This window comes from Perissodus microlepis, chromosome 1 (assembly GCF_051167445.1).
Source record: "Perissodus microlepis isolate ML-2025 ecotype Zambia chromosome 1, ASM5116744v1, whole genome shotgun sequence".
NCBI lineage: Eukaryota > Metazoa > Chordata > Actinopteri > Cichliformes > Cichlidae > Perissodus > Perissodus microlepis.
This window is the reverse complement of record NC_140461.1, coordinates 4,687,052-4,703,044: the sequence shown is the minus strand read 5'-3', so window position 1 is coordinate 4,703,044 and position 15,993 is coordinate 4,687,052. Positions and strand designations below refer to the sequence as shown.

The 15,993-nt window shown below is 38.3% G+C and overlaps 1 protein-coding gene across 1 annotated transcript; it reads right to left on the bottom strand.

Annotated features, from left to right (window-relative positions):
- Positions 1–778: 778 nt before the first annotated feature.
- LOC146393182 (adhesion G-protein coupled receptor G6-like) lies at positions 779–14,378 on the bottom strand. The gene is made up of 12 exons (XM_084925053.1): positions 14,345–14,378; positions 13,165–13,286; positions 10,203–10,266; positions 9,845–9,986; positions 9,330–9,446; positions 8,537–8,659; positions 8,313–8,358; positions 8,037–8,131; positions 2,574–2,695; positions 2,195–2,463; positions 2,028–2,124; positions 779–914 (listed from the first exon to the last, which is right to left on the bottom strand). The coding sequence occupies exons 1-12, from the start codon at positions 14,350–14,352 to the stop codon at positions 779–781; spliced, it is 1,341 nt and encodes a 446-aa protein (XP_084781179.1). The 5' UTR covers positions 14,353–14,378.
- Positions 14,379–15,993: the final 1,615 nt, after the last annotated feature.

Sequence of the window (15,993 nt, the reverse complement as noted above, 5' to 3'; positions counted from 1 at the left end):
AAGTTCAGATCTGATCCTGTAGAATCGGCTGATTTAAATGAAGTCATGCATAAATATGTTTGGCCTTTTAAAAACTGCGATGAAATTAAGTTTACATTCATTTCACTTGTTAAAATCCACAATTATTTTCTATTATTTTGGTTAGATTTAGTAGTAATTTTTGATTGAACACACACAAACACACGCACAGAAGAACTAAATGAATGAAACATAATATACAGACCTTGCAGTGAGTTCAGGAGACAGAAAAGGTAGAGGGAAATGTTGGTCAGGTTACTGAACGAGAAGAAGACCAGGCCCCAGGTAATGCCGAGCAGAGCGCAGACACCCAGCAGGGGAAAAATTGCTTGCTTGGCGTTTTTGTGGCGAAGCTGCCCAAAAACAAAATGACACATGACACAGCAGATTAGAGACAAAATCTGAAACTAACAGAGGCCTTCACATGTGTTTTAAAGGTAATGACAGGAATTCTTCAGTATTTTTTTTTGTTGTTGTTATTTATTTTTTATAGACACTGTAATGGAAATTAGGTTTTAGGTACTGAAATATTACTGGAATGTAAACAGTTTATTTAAAAATCCACATTGAACCATTTCTCATGCAAAGAAATGAAAATTATCTCATTGTCAACTAATTGTCAAAAAACCAGCAGTCCTTGTTGTTAAGACCAGTTCATTGTTGGCGGGCTTATCAAAGGATACAATTTTGTGGAAGGATTTGGAAATTACTATAAATATCAAAGGTTGAAGTTTATTTAAAAAAGGATTACAAGAATAACTCATACCTCTTTGTTATAACCAACATTCAAAACACGTTTGACTGTCACCATAAACATGATCATGTTAAAGAGGAACACCATGGTGAACAGTCCAGTAGTAGTGACCGCCTTCACTGTTTCATTAGATATATAGCATCTACAATGAAAGAAAACAGACAGTGATTTCATCTTACACAGTTTTTTATATATATATATTAGGGGTGCAACAATACTCGTATCGATATTGAACCGTTCGATACAGTGCTTTCGGTTCGGTACGCATATGTATTGAACAATACAACATTTTTAATTTTTTTTTTTATCAACGTTTCTTCTGACGATGCTGTCTGTGTTGAGAGCTCAGTGGATCTGCGCTCGACAGTGCAGCCTAGGCGGCAAGCTAGCAAGACAGAAGCTAAGCTCGTTGCAACATGGCAAATTTAACCTCCCCCACCCTCATTCAGATCTGGCCTTTGGAACTATTTTGGTCTTCATGTGAAGTATGACCCTGAAGGTAAGCGCGTCATGGACAAAAGTAAAACAGTATGTCGGATGTGCCACGCAATGCTCAATTACATGGGTGGGGACTACTGCGTTAGTGCAGTTTGCTCGTTAACGTGTTGACGCCGTCCAGCCCCACGCACGGGGCGATCTGCGGTAGCTCGTTAACGGAGATTTGCCATGTTGTGCCATTAACGTCATTTCAGATTAACGCTGACAGCACTAGTGGGAACACAATGAATATAACTGCACATTTACGCCGACATCATCCTAGTGCAAAGACAAGTGGAAGCAGACAAAGACAACAAGCACGCATGCTACAAACTTTACCCGAGTCATTTAGACAGCCGTTAGCACATGAGTCTCCTATGGGGACCTGATATGTTTAATATGCTGCTGAGAGTATACCCCAGAAGAAGCAATATTGTACAGCTTTTATTTTGGAAAGAGCCATTTCTCTGTAATAAACTCTCTTTTCCAAAGATGAGTGATTTCTCGATCAGATAGATTTATTATTTTATCCCTTTGTTGTTTCAGCAACATTAAATTTAAAAACTGTACTATTGACTTAAAATATATATTTATAATTTTAATAAATGACAAATTAAACATCAAACCGAACCGTGAATTTTGTGTATCGTTGCACCCCTAATATGTATATATATATATATATATATATATATATATATATATATATATATATATATATATATATATACAGAGAGAGAGAGAAAGATGAATGACTCGGTGTAATAAATATTTTCCTTACATTTTCATGTCATCATAGTTTGACCTGTCTAGAGGGACATGGCCATAAAAGCCTCTGTCTATGATAACCACCACTGACACAATGACTGCAGGAACACCTGAAACACAAGAATTGATTAGTCACGCACAAGATTGCTGACTGCTTCCTGTTTGAAGGATTCCACTTACCCCATCCCACCACACTGAGTTTGAGAATGTATCTGCTGACAGAAATGTTGAAGATTTTGACTAAGAGAAGGTAGAGGTGGAACCCCTCCAAGGCCATCCAGGTGAAAGTGGCCAACAGGGAGTAGTGAAGGGCAAGAGCCATGTAGAAACAGAGCCAAGTGGAGGGGTGTGCTGCCACTGCCTGACTTGGCAGGAAGTGCAGGTTGAGGAGGATCAGGGCGATGACGAGATTGATGTGGATGTTCATAGAAACATCTTTTCTGAGCGTCCTGTTGGACAGAGAAGAAGGGATCTGTTGTAAATGACAACTTTCTTTGTCATATTTGATTGACAAATATGTTGATGGGGAAAAAAACAAAAACAAAAAAACACAAATTACCTGCTTGTGATGAAGAGTAAAACGGTGATGATCAGAGTAAAGAGAGAAACGCTACAGCCAATCACAGAAATGTATGCTAATATCTCAATTTCTTTTTTTGAGAGGTGCGCAGAAGGAGACGTCTGTGGAGCAAATACACTTTCACATTATCTGTTCACATTATTAGTGGCACAATTGAGGTTTTTAGATATTTTAAGTTTAGTGATTCTATATTTACTAGGTGGACAAATCCTAAAAATGGGGGGGTTATTTATTTAAGATAATTTTTTTATATGTGTTCATTTTACAAAATGTTTAAGTTTAGCCTTTTTAACTTTAACAACAATATTTCAGACCTAACTGCTTTTGTTACAATTGGCGCTCCCCTAGGGAAAAATGGGACCCGCTTGGGTACTTTTGGATTTTTGATTCTCAATATATCAGTCATTTTAAAGACTAGTTGCATGAAACTTGGCCAGGATGTGTGTTTTAGGATTATTTTTTAAATTCAATGATCCCCTCTATGGTGTGGTGTATAGTAAAGGAGATTCACATATGTACTACCTCCCTTTACCCTTGTACCCGCTTGGGCCCCATTGACTCCCATTATAATCACATATTTTCGATATACTGTAATCCTGACATGTGATAATGCTTTTCTCGTGAATACCTAATGGATCTAAGCCTCTGCCTTCAAAATAAAGGAAAAATATGTTTTGGATCCAATGAGCACAATATTAGGCACAGCACCACCATAGACATTTTCAGTGGTTTTGAATGCAGGACATGGTTATCTTACCTTGCAAAATGCATGACAATAAAACATCTATGTGTGTGTGTGTGTGCATGTGTGCATGTGTATGTGTGTGTGTGCGCGAGTGTGAGAGAGAGAGAGAGAGAGAGAGAGAGAGAGAGATTATCAAAGGCCAAAGGGGCTGTGTTTATGTTTTTTCTTGATCAAGAGAGAGCCTCCTCTCTCTTATTGGATGCATGGTATAGCATGTTTATGCAGGTGCACCTTTGAAGTCTATGAGAATACTTTGCAGCCTGGTCTTAGTGGTCATTTCTGCACAGACACCATGAAGCGCACACTCAGTTTAGAGGAGGCTGTTGCTGCAGTTTTGCACTCTTCAGAAAGTGAAAAAGATTCCACAAGCAGTGGAGATACTTCTGACAGCGAAGAAGGGGAGGAATATTTGCCAGGCACCGAGAAGCTTTGCAGCTCGTCTGAGGAGGAGCAGGAGGAGGAGGAAGAAGAGGAAGAAGAGACAAGACTGGAGGATGACCATCAGTGGAAATCTAAAAATGGAGAAATCATGTGGCAGTAAGATTCGATGATCGACTTTCTCGTCCAGGTCGCTACAGGGGGGACAAGCTGACTCCTATAAAGGATTTATGGAGCAAATGGAGCGACCGCCTGCCCAAATTTTTTAATCCAGGGAGGGATATATGTGTAGATGAACAGCTGGTCCCTTTTAAGGGCCGCTGTTCATTCAAGCAGTATATGCCCTCCAAACCAGCTAAATATGGGCTGAAGATCTGGGCCCTATGCGATGTGCAGACCTCCTATGCCTGGAGGCTTCAAGTGTATACAGGAAAGTCTGCATCAGCGAACAGAGAGATTAACCAAGGCATGCGGGTGGTGCTTGAATTGACAGAGGGACTGCAGGGCCACACAGTCACCACCGACAATTTTTTCACTTCATTTCCTCTTGCAGAGGAATTGAGGAAGAGGAGGATGGCCCTGGTGGGCACGCTGCAGTTGAACAAACCTGAGCTGCCCCCACAGCTGCTGAACATTCGACAGAGAGAAGTTCTGTCCTCTCTCTTTGCCTTTAGCCGCAACAGGGCTGTCGTATCTTACATGCCCAAGAAAAGCAAAAATGTTGTCGTGTTGAGCACCAGGCACCGTGAGCCACAAGTCCAGGACTCTGGAAAGAAAAAGCCCCAGATCATCCTGGATTACAACAAATGCAAAGGGGCTGTGGATCATCTGGACCAGGTAAGCACAATTATAAGTCATTTATTTGCCAAATTGTTTACTGTTTCTCATTGTTATAACTGATAAAGTCAGATAATGTGATTATGACAGTTTTGATATGAGATGATAGTTTTAGACTATGATAGTTTTGATAGTTACAGAGGGGGGGTCTAGTTTGACGCCAACAGGCAGAAAGGATCTCTTGCTTCTGGCTGTATAAATTCATGTCATCTGATCATTTCTTTTTGTTTTGCAGGTTTGTGGCACCTACTCCTGCCGTCGGCAGACACGTAGGTGGCCCATGTGTCTGTTCTACCACATGATCGATGTCAGCCTCTACAATGCTTTCATCCTCTTCACCGCTGTGGAACCAGAGTGGAACAGAGGAAAGCGCTACAGGCGGCGTCTATTCATAGAGCAGATTGGCAGAGCCCTCATCACCCCGACAATGATGAAGAGAACACGCCTGCCTAGAACACCATTTGCAGCCAGCCTGGTCTTACAGGCCCAGGGCAAAGAGCAGCAGCAGGGGCAGCAGGGGCAGCAGGAGCAGCAGGAGGAGGAGGAGGAGGAGGAGCAGCAGGAGGAGGAGCGTTCCATGATGCGAAACCAGTGTACATCATGTAAACAGCGCAGAAGAATCCGGACGAGCTGCTGCAAATGTGGTGCCCCGGTCTGCAAAGTCCATTGGAAAATGCTTTGTGGTACATGTTATAAGATGTAAATAACATCTTTGTTCAGTTTGTTGTTTTGTTTGTTTAGCTTAGTTCAGTTTGTTTTTGCAATAAATTTTCATTGTTCCAAAAATAATAATGCATCCAAATCAATGTTGTTATGAATTATTTACCTATTCAAGGCTGTAATAACCTCATGCTAAATATTTCTATTTGCAACTAATTTTTTGAAAATATTGCATATTATGGGTTTCCCCCCCCCAAAAAAAACAGGGGTTTTTATGACAATAAAGCCATAAAAACCTAAAAAATATTTAAAAAATAATGAAAAACTTTATATCTGTGGTTAGGTCTGAAGTTGGTTAAAAGATCTGATGTGAAAAAAAATGAAAAAAAAAAATCATATATGATATTGCTATATCACCTTTTGTCAGGGGACCCGTTTGGGTACGAAGGGTAAAGGATGGGTGTAAATTTTAAAAACTCTTATTACTCCAAAAATAATAATGCATTCAAATCAATGTTGTTATGAATTATTTACCTATTCAAGACTGTAATAACCTCATGCCAAATATTTCCATTTGCAACTAATTTTTTGAAAATATTGCATATTATGGGTTTTTCCCCCCCAAAAAACAGGGTTTTTTATGACAATAAAGCCATAAAAACCTAAAAAATATTTAAAAAATAATGAAAAACTTTATATCTGTGGTTAGGTCTGAAGTTGTTTAAAAGATCTGATGTGAAAAAAAATGAAAAAAAAATCATATATGATATTGCTATATCACCTTTTGTCAGGGGACCCGTGTGGGTACGAAGGGTAAAGCATGGGTGTAAATTTTAAAAACTCTTATTACTCCAAAAATAATAATGCATTCAAATCAATGTTGTTATGAATTATTTACCTATTCAAGGCTGTAATAACCTCATGCCAAATATTTCCATTTGCAACTAATTTTTTGAAAATATTGCATATTATGGGTTTCCCCCCCCCCAAAAAAACAGGGTTTTTTATGACAATAAAGCCATAAAAACCTAAAAAATATTTAAAAAATAATGAAAAACTTTATATCTGTGGTTAGGTCTGAAGTTGTTTAAAAGATCTGATGTGAAAAAAATCAGAAAAAAAATTCATATATGATATTGCTATATCACCTTTTGTCAGGGGACCCGTGTGGGTACGAAGGGTAAAGCATGGGTGTAAATTTTGAGGGATGCTCAAGGGTTAAATCACCTCTGCTGTTTTTAACAGAAAGCTAATTAAATGTTACTGTATCCGTTATAATAAACTCACAACTTTTATTCCAGTAGCTGGTGTGTAGGGGTCATTAGCTTGTTGCCTGACCCAAGCTTTAGCTGTCAGACAGACTGCCTCACATTTGACACTGGAATGCAGAGGTACACCGTGAATGCAGTCAGCTCAATGACTGCAAGGTACCACATCATTCCACGCTTGACCGTTAGTATGAGCTGCGTTAACCTTTCCATGTTTGGTATTCTTGTGCGTTGCCTCCATTTTGTTCTTGCCTGTCTGAAGGACACTGGACCTCATTTACTAATATTTGCATATAAATGTTCTTTCCCTGGCTAGGGCTGCCACAAACCATTATTTTGATAGTCGACTAGTCACCGATTATTTTTGCGATTAGTCGACTAATCAGATCATGCATCCATTGGACGTAAAACGTACAGCTTATTGCACCAGCATGCGTCTGCTCTTATTTAACTATCATTATCTTACAGCTTTAAGTGTTTAAGGTATGTGCTAACTAAAAAAGACAAGATGATAGTTTATTAAATTTTAATGAAATTTGCAGATTGTTTCGGTGGAGTTTAATAAACTCAGCCGTCTGCTCCTTGCTATCTAAAATATAACGGGACACCGGAGTATATTCTCGAGCATCTCACACTTCTGATAATCAGATGTCTGCTTGGCGTTTATTCAGCTGTGTAAAAACTATAACTTTAATCTCAGCCAAACCGATTTACTCAGGAACAAATAAAATACTAAAAAAAAAGCAAAACAATAACATTTTTAAGTTATCTAAGTGACTCATATATGTTTAACCTAAGTAGCGAAAGACAGCGGTGGGTTTGAAAACTGTTTGCCGGGAGTCCGGTGTTCTCACCGGCGCTAGTGAGCCTTGAACCCCGCTTAGCTATCGAGCTAGTGGGTAACAGACGTCTCCGAAAACGTCGGAGCGCTTTTGAAAATATGTGGTGTCTTGATAGACTGAGCAGATATTTAAAGTTTACACAGCTACATTCTCGCCTGAATATATGTTAAACGTTTATTTTGTGACCCAGAAAGAATAATACCAGTAATATTCAAACTAAGTAGCTACCGCCATTGTTGGAAACTGAGCTGCGCTATGAATTCTGGGACATAGCTTCTTCTTCTTCTTCGGGGTTTAAAGGCAGCTGGCATCCTTGTACATGCAGTGCTGCCATCTTCTGTTTCGGTCCGTTATTACATGCTTAAATCCTACTACTTATTCCTGCGTCTTTTGGGATCTTACAAAGCTTCAAACGACGCGTCGACTATTAAATTAGTCGTCGACGATTTTGATAGTCGACGTAATCGTGACTAGTCGACTAATCGTGGCAGCCCTAACCCTGGCAAACCTTCATAGCAAGCAATACTTGTTTAGTGTTTTCCTAAACTTTTAGATTTAACAAGCCTAACTGAGGCATGACAAAACTGTGATGTAATTCTTTTTAAAATTATGCTTTTTATTTATTTCTTTAAAAGATTTCTTAAATTACTGGCACAATTTTATGCCTTTTTTTGTTCATTATACTTTGTATAATAAAAAAGAATAAATCTACCATGAGCACGCCGAAGTATGTGAAATGGTCACAGGAACAGGTGACATTACTCTGACCATCAGTCCACCGAGTGAGACAGCCATCCGTACTGAAATCTGGTAAGTGAAACAAAAACAACTATTATCCATGAGATGCTGTCACCTCTTAATTATATCAGTTCACTCAGAAATCTGTAATGTTGAGTGAAACTAGAAACCCAGATGACTACAAATTTAAAAAAGACATAGTTATGGTACATATTACTTTTTATGAGAGACATCATGCTTGGTTACTCACTATTTGTTGAAAAATTAAAGAACTGACAGGAGGGTTCCTGGGTTTTCTATGGCAAAAATAAACAGACATAAAAATAACAATTTTATATCTGTTTAGTGTTATGCGGCTATATTTTTTTTACTAACTTTTAGTAATAATAATAATTTACACAGACTTCCATAATATTCAGGATTATATAACAATATGCAAGAGTGGAACAAATGATGAAATGAAATTATAATTACATTTATATCCTTAAAGTTTATGGTGATGTTGACAGGATCCTGAAGACCTGATATTCGCTTGCCCTGCACACTCAGGATAACCAGTCTTCGATCATATACATCATATAACACTCCCGCATCAGTCTAGAATGCAACACATACATCAGTTCATTTGAAAGTTTGTTCATAATGATTTTACGTAAGATTTTTATAAAATTCTAACTGTGCAAAAGGGGAAAGCAACTCAGAGATAATGTCACACTGTTTTGAATCTGTCATTTACATCTTAGTAAAAACAAGAGGTTTTTCTTTTCCCATGTACTACTACTCTACTCCCTAAATTCAAATTTTTCTAAATTTGTATTGCTTTACATTTTGATTTACATAATACCAAAAGATCAACTTCTTGTGCACCACTGTGTTTGAGTAACTCTTCCTCTTTTTTCAAAACATAATTCAGCCTGCATGATTTATAACACAACCCTTAACCCATTTACTTCTTTTCCTTTGTAATAATAATAAAGTAAATTATGTACAAAAATACTGAAAGGAATTCTGAATGACTGTGAACTTGGCTAAAACTTGGCCAATGGCTAAAAAGGCAGCGAATGATATACAATCAATCACAAAAACAATGTATGTGAATTTGCAGTTGGAGTTACGTGCAGAAATAAACTATAAACACTACAACAGTAAAAGATAAATCAGGTTTAAAAATGGTACCTGCTCACAAATCAAATAACAAGATAGCTCCCCAATACCCAGAATACAGAAGAAGCAAAAGTATTTTACAGAAGCCCATATGCTGCCCTACCCTGTTTGTTTCAGGCAACTTAAACAAGGCGAACACAATCTTGTCCTGTGGTCCAATACCCAGAGTGCTTGGTAGCTGAACATGCACTTTGCTCTTGGGGACCTGACTCAATCCTGCCTATATCATTCCCAGAAACAGAGGGAGAAATATTGCATGTGAATACATGAAATGGTATGATAGAACTGTCATAGCTACTGCACAGTTGATGGTATTTAAAAGGCTTTTTGAAGTATTAATAGCAAGGAAATTTAGAAATGGAAATTTGTTCAGTGATGTAATAATTGATAAGAAAATAATATGACCTGCAAATTGTGCTCAAGGCAATGTCAATCAAAGCAGTAATCAGTAAAAGTCATCATCTGAGATCAAAGTGTGTGTGTACACATTGTTTAAATATCTTCTAACAGTTGTTGAGATATTTCAGCCCAAGCCAAAGAAATGATTGGACATGGTTAGTATTGCTCCCAAAAAGTGAAAACAGCAGTGTCAATCCTTTCTGTCTTTTGGGTTTTTACCTCATTGTCACTGGCATAAATTTCAAGGCCTGTAAAGGAACCAGTGAGTTTGAAGAGGAGAGCCACAACATTGCCTGAAGATATATTTATGACTCCTTTTACTGGAGTTTCTTCTAGAATTTTTTCTAGGCTCATCAATGCTCTGGTGGAAAAGGACAAGAATAGTTTATCACAAGTATTATATTAGTTTACACCCTGTCATCGATTCAATAACACAAAAATATTCTTAATATTACCAAATTCTTCATGTTTAATGTAAAGTGTTTTACAAATTGCACTCAGACACAAATGTTCAAACACCAAATTCTGACAAACTGAAAAAAAAAAATCATGTATTTAGGGTGAACAAAATGCTTACTCAGCAGGGTCTGTTTGGGTTGAACCTTCCAGGATGTTTGTTGTATACCTCATACAGCAGCTGGCTGTAAAGTAATTAAAGGAAACAATATAAATTAACTTTTTATGGGGGTATTAAGTTTCAGCTCAAAATAGACATTATTCATTCTATCATGAATTTTTAGCCATAGACTACTTTGTACAAAAGAAGTAAATGGACTGGTTCTGGTTCTGGTTCTTCTCACCTACCTAATGGAATAGTCCAGGGGTGAGTGGACTATTTAAGCAGGTGAACGCAGGTGTTCAGGAAGGAAGGACCAGGTCAGTGTAGCTGTATGCAGTTTGACCTTAATTTCCGTTGATTTAAGTTTAGTTATGTTTATTTGAACTGAGTTAATTATGGAATTGAGATTTTTTTTTATTTATTTTTGTAAATATGGTTTGGTCACAAAATGGTGAATAAATCACTCGCTACACTGGACAGCATCTGTCTCCTGCACTTCTTTGGCCGCTTAAGTCAAGTTCTACCACATTTGGTGGCGGCAGCAGTGGGTTTCCAGGCCAATTAATGAGTGGAGAAGATGTCTACCCAAGCAAAGAGAGGGCTTGTTCCAGAATGTGAAGCAGGTGATTTACAAGACGGCAGCGACCAACAAGGGGCAGTAAGTGGCTATATTGATGGACAAGAGAATGTGGCTGAATTGTCCAAACGTTTGCGAACTCTGATGCAACAGCAGGCTGAACTCGATGCTAAACTGGAGCAAGAGCACAAGCACCAGGAGGATAGATGGAGGCAAATCCGGCATCAGTTTGCCCAGGTTCACCAGCAGGTGCAGCAGGGCAACCAATAGCGTCAGTTGCTTGAAGTTCAAGCATCTACATCTGCGTCTTCAAGAGGACCTACTCCAGAACCATCTCCCAGCACACAAGAATCAAATAAGTTTGACTTGGAGCCAGTACATCAACCCAGTGAAGCACAGCTTTCAACACTGATGAGACATTCAGACTGGAAGGTGCCAAAAATTCAACCTGACAGTGAAGGTAAGGACATTGAACATTATTTGATCACATTTGAAAGAATTGCTAATGCTTGCCAGGGGCCACGAGATCAGTGGGCTCTTCACCTAGCACCACTGCTAACTGGGAAAGCTTGTTCCGCCTATGTAGCTATGGATATTGATGACACTATGGACTATGCAAAAGTAAAGTGTGCTGTCTTGCAGAAGTATGAAATAAGTGTTGACACCTATCGAATGAGGTTTTGTTCTAGTACTTTTGGAGAAGAGAGAACCCCAAGAGAGCTGCAGGTCCGCCTAAAGGAGTTATAGATTAAGTGGATGAATCAAAGACGAAGGATCAAATTGGATATGCCATTGTTATGGAACAGTTTCTCAAGGTTCTGAATCCTGATATGCAGATGTGGTTTAAGGAACATATCCTAAAGACTTCCAAGCACGCAGCAGAACTGGCTGAAGCTTTCTTAGCAGCTTGTCGACCATCAAAAGACTTCATTCAACTTCATTGAACGCTAAGCACACATAATGGACAAAATGGACCACCCCAGCCTTGCCGTATTGGTCTATTTGATTCACCTTTGCTTTTATTGTTTATTTTAATTTTAATTTCATTTTAATTTTAATTTTGTTTATTTTAATTTTAATTTCATTTGCTGAACACGGGACAGACTTGACTGGGGAAAAGAAAAGGGAGAAAGAAAGAGGGAAAGAAAAAGAGCGGGGAAGAGGGACGGTGATAAAGGGCAAAAAACAACAAAACAAACAGACAAAAAATACATATATCAATGACCTGGATCACCTGTTGAGAAAGAAAAAAGAGAAAACAAGCAAAGAAAAAGAGAGCAATATAATAAACAGCGGAGCTCATGGGCAGTGACGTGCCCGTGAGCTCCGCTGGCAGCCAGCTGTGCCAGAGTGACCGAGCCTCAGGCCGAGGGAGCCCCAGGCTCCAGGCCCCAACAAGCAGCCACCAGGAGTGAGCCGGTGGGTACCTGGACGCCCATCCATCCACCCTTGTCTGAGGGCGTCTGCCACTGGCAGGGGAAGTGGTGGGGGGAGATAGGCCTCCACAGTGAATGTGTGCTGTATTCATGGTGATAAGGTATCGTACCCAATTGTAGAGGTTGCAATTGAAGTTGAAGGCCAGTGTTACACTCTTTCAGTGGGAGTGCTGCAAACTCTGCCTTATCAAGTGGTGTTGGGCCGTGATCTTCCAATATTCACAGAGCTAATAACCAAGCATTCATGTCAGGCTGAAGCAGTTGAAAGTTTGTTAGTGGTCACAAGGTCAAAAGCAAAGGAGCAACAGGTTAATGCTTTGGGTTGGGATGAATTGCCTTTTGCAAATGAGGATGCGCCATTGGACGAGTCTAGCACTCATTCTAAACCAAAAAGAGCAAGTGACAGAGAAGACATGAAAAGGTGAAGGGAACAAGAGTAGCTGAACACATTTTATAGCCTTTGAAGTCCGAGGCTCTCCCTAGTGCTAGTGAGGTCGCTAGGCTACAGAAAGAGGATTTAACACTTGAACCATTGTTCTCTAAATGTGTTCCAGAGGCAACTAAAGTTGAGGGAAGGAAGGAAGTGTTTGTGGTTAAGGAAGATTTGGTTACCACAACCAGGGCTAACACAGAGAGATAGACAACCCTTCACACTCACATTTTTACCTATGCCTAATTTAGACTCACCAATTAACCTAGGCCCATGCATATATTTGGACTGTGGATGAAAACCAGAGTACCTGGAAAGAACCCACCAAAGCGTGGAAGAACAAGCAAATGCCACACAGAAAGGTCCCAGAGTGAATTCAAAACCTGGGGCTTCTGCTGTGAAGCGACAGTGCTAAGCATTGCACCACGCTGCCACCCTAATAAATAAAGAATATTTATGAAATTCATCTAAAACTTGTCCCTGTCTCTTCTCAGTTTACTTAAGATAAAGTTAAGAGAAATGCATTAAACCACTTACAGAATGTTTCATTACAAACTGAACTGCAATAATTGCCACAGGAAGCTCCTGATACACAGCTCCAGGAGAAACTTCCATGAGATACAAAAGACAACAGCCACCAAAGCATGCAACATGTTATCCTGGGGAAATGGAGAGAATCAGTTTAGAATAACAACAACAACAACAAAACACCACTTATTCATTTATAGTTACATGTTTTTTATCAAGGTGAATAGGCCTTGTGATAAACTTCATCATCATCAGTCCAATGTGAAGAGCATCTGTTTATATAACTATCACCCCAATTTCAATTATAGCTGGGCCACTGTGTTAAATGTAAATGTAAACAAAATGCAATGATTTGTATTCTAAATATACATTTGATTATAAATATGAACCCATATTTTATTCACAATAGAACACACACAAAACATCTAACATTTTTAAGCTCAGAACATTTTAAGAAAAAAAATAAGGTAATTTTGAGTTTGATGGCAGGAACCCTTCTCAAATAGTTGGGACAGGCTCGGGTGCAAGGTGCAAGATGCTAGAATGCCATAAAGTGGCATGCATAGTATACAGGAACATTTGTGCCGAGCATGACCTGAAGGCCCCAGGGTCAAAATGGGACGAGCTTCCCTAGTGTGGTTGAGAATGACCAAGCTATGATCCTATATATAAGATGTTATTGTTTATATTGAAAATTTGATGCAATTGCCTTCTGACATCAAACAGGCAAAGAATTGGCGTGTTAATTAAAAAAAGAAAACATTAGGAATAGTGAGGCAGGGTACTTTTGCATTTGTGTTTCAATAAGATTGCACAGTTTCCCCTTACTGCACATGTCAGTAAGAGAATTAGCAAAATATTTATCTGAATGTATCCTCATTTAAATGAAAAATGTTTTGGATGTGGAATACTCATCCAATGAAATGGAATATATGAAAATAACAATAACAACAACTACAATAATCATAATGATAATGATTATTATATTCATAGAAAAATATGTTTAGAAAAAACATGCATGTAGAAACCCCCACAATCTTACTGCCATGTACCTTTGCAAAAATCATCAATAGGCAACTTTTAGTCCTGATATTCATATTTATTTTGTGTTCTTAAACTAGCATTAAACAGATTAAATACTTAATAAAGAAAGCATCTCTAACATAAAGAGAACAAAAATGAAGCATACCCTTGCATGATGCTAGATGCCCTTGTAGAATTCATTTCCCCTGAAAAGTTAATGGAACACGAATTATGTAACAATTGGAAAAAAAGAAAATGAGTAAACCTGCTGTCTTTGACAATGTTTTTGGTAAATTTATAAAAAATGACATGTAAATGACCTGAGACATCATAATGTCTGTTTTCAGCTACACAAAAACTTGCCTCCTATTAATGTCAGAAAGGTTTCCAAGAACACATAGTAAAGGTAAATTTCTTATGCCTTTGTTTAGATTCCATATATATCTTATTTTATGTCACTTTGACCTTTGATTGTACTTCTGATTATTTAGATACTTTTTGCATTTAAGAAATGCTTTCTTTCAGTTCAATTCAATTTTATTTGTACAGCACCAATGGCCCTTTATATCGTAAAGTAGACAATAATACATATGATGCTTGACATAGAAACAGTTTATTTTAAAAATTAAATTTCAATATGGCACAGACATAAAATCAAATGATTTAGTTGTTGTTTTTGGACAGATGTTGAATGGAGTTCAACTTTTAAAAAATTGCAGTTTCTAAAATGGAAACCAACCAGCAGTTCATTCTTAAAGACCTGTGTTTCTTCTTATTTGAATATTTATTATTGCTCATTGATAAGCCAAAAGCATTTCTTATCTAATTTCTCGATGAATCAATGAAATAATTGATAGATCACCATAATAATCAATCTACAGCCCTACTCGGAATACTAAACATCAAGAGGGCTCATCCCCTGCACCACCATCCAGTGATAACGTTAGCTGAACAAACTTGTCCAACACTAAACGCACTTTGAGCTTGTTCAGAATACGGAGAATCAAACAATCACACAAATACAAATAGGATTGCAACCTCCTTGAATTAACAACAACAAATGAAAACGAATCAGTGGCAGCCTGGTGGCTCTTTTTAATGTTTTCACATTCTCCAGCAGATTATAACTGGTGGATGCCCAGAACTTGAGGCTCTTGAACACTCATGACCACTTTTGATCACACTGCAATTGCACAGACTGCCTGATAGCCACCATTCTGCAAAGAGTGACAGTCTGACCTGGACTGATTGCAGTCCCTCTCAGAGAGATTGTTGGAAGTTTGCAAGTAACTTCTTTGTAATTTAGAGAGAATCTCCAGACAGATTTCAATCTGTATTCCTGCAGCCAGGTGTATTTGTATGGCATTTGTATTGTGGTTGTAATCCTTTAGAACAGGAAGGATGTTGAATGGACATCTAATAATTAAATGTCACATTGATATAAGTTACGTTAAATGAGAATTTCGGCTGTAGACGTAATTTTCAGTGAATTATCACAGCAAGCTTGACTTCATTCAGTTGCTGACTGATAGCAGGTAAGCTGCTTCTGGCATATTTTAGTGACAGTGTTGGGATCTCACATAACTGAAGTGACATACTTCAAGTATCTGGCATAATTTGCAAATTATGCCAGAGCTCACTGTCTCATTAATGGCTTATTTACATCATGGACCTCTGCTCTCTAAAACTGACCTAGATGTTACACTGTCTGTGAAACTGGATATCAGAAGTAAGTGCTAAAAGTTTACTTTTTAAGGAATATATGTAGCGCCATTGTCTTTCAGTATGGTGTCTTGTGGTGGTTGTGCCTAACAA

What these genes read in the sequence shown, in the direction of transcription:
- LOC146393182 (XM_084925053.1), bottom strand. An exon ending in ACCCAAACAGACCCTGCTGA is followed by an intron (nt 9,987 to 10,202) that starts GTAAGCATTTTG and finishes CTTTTCCACCAG; the next exon opens with AGCATTGATGAGCCTAGAAA. An exon ending in TTTATGCCAGTGACAATGAG is followed by an intron (nt 9,447 to 9,844) that starts GTAAAAACCCAA and finishes GGAATGATATAG; the next exon opens with GCAGGATTGAGTCAGGTCCC.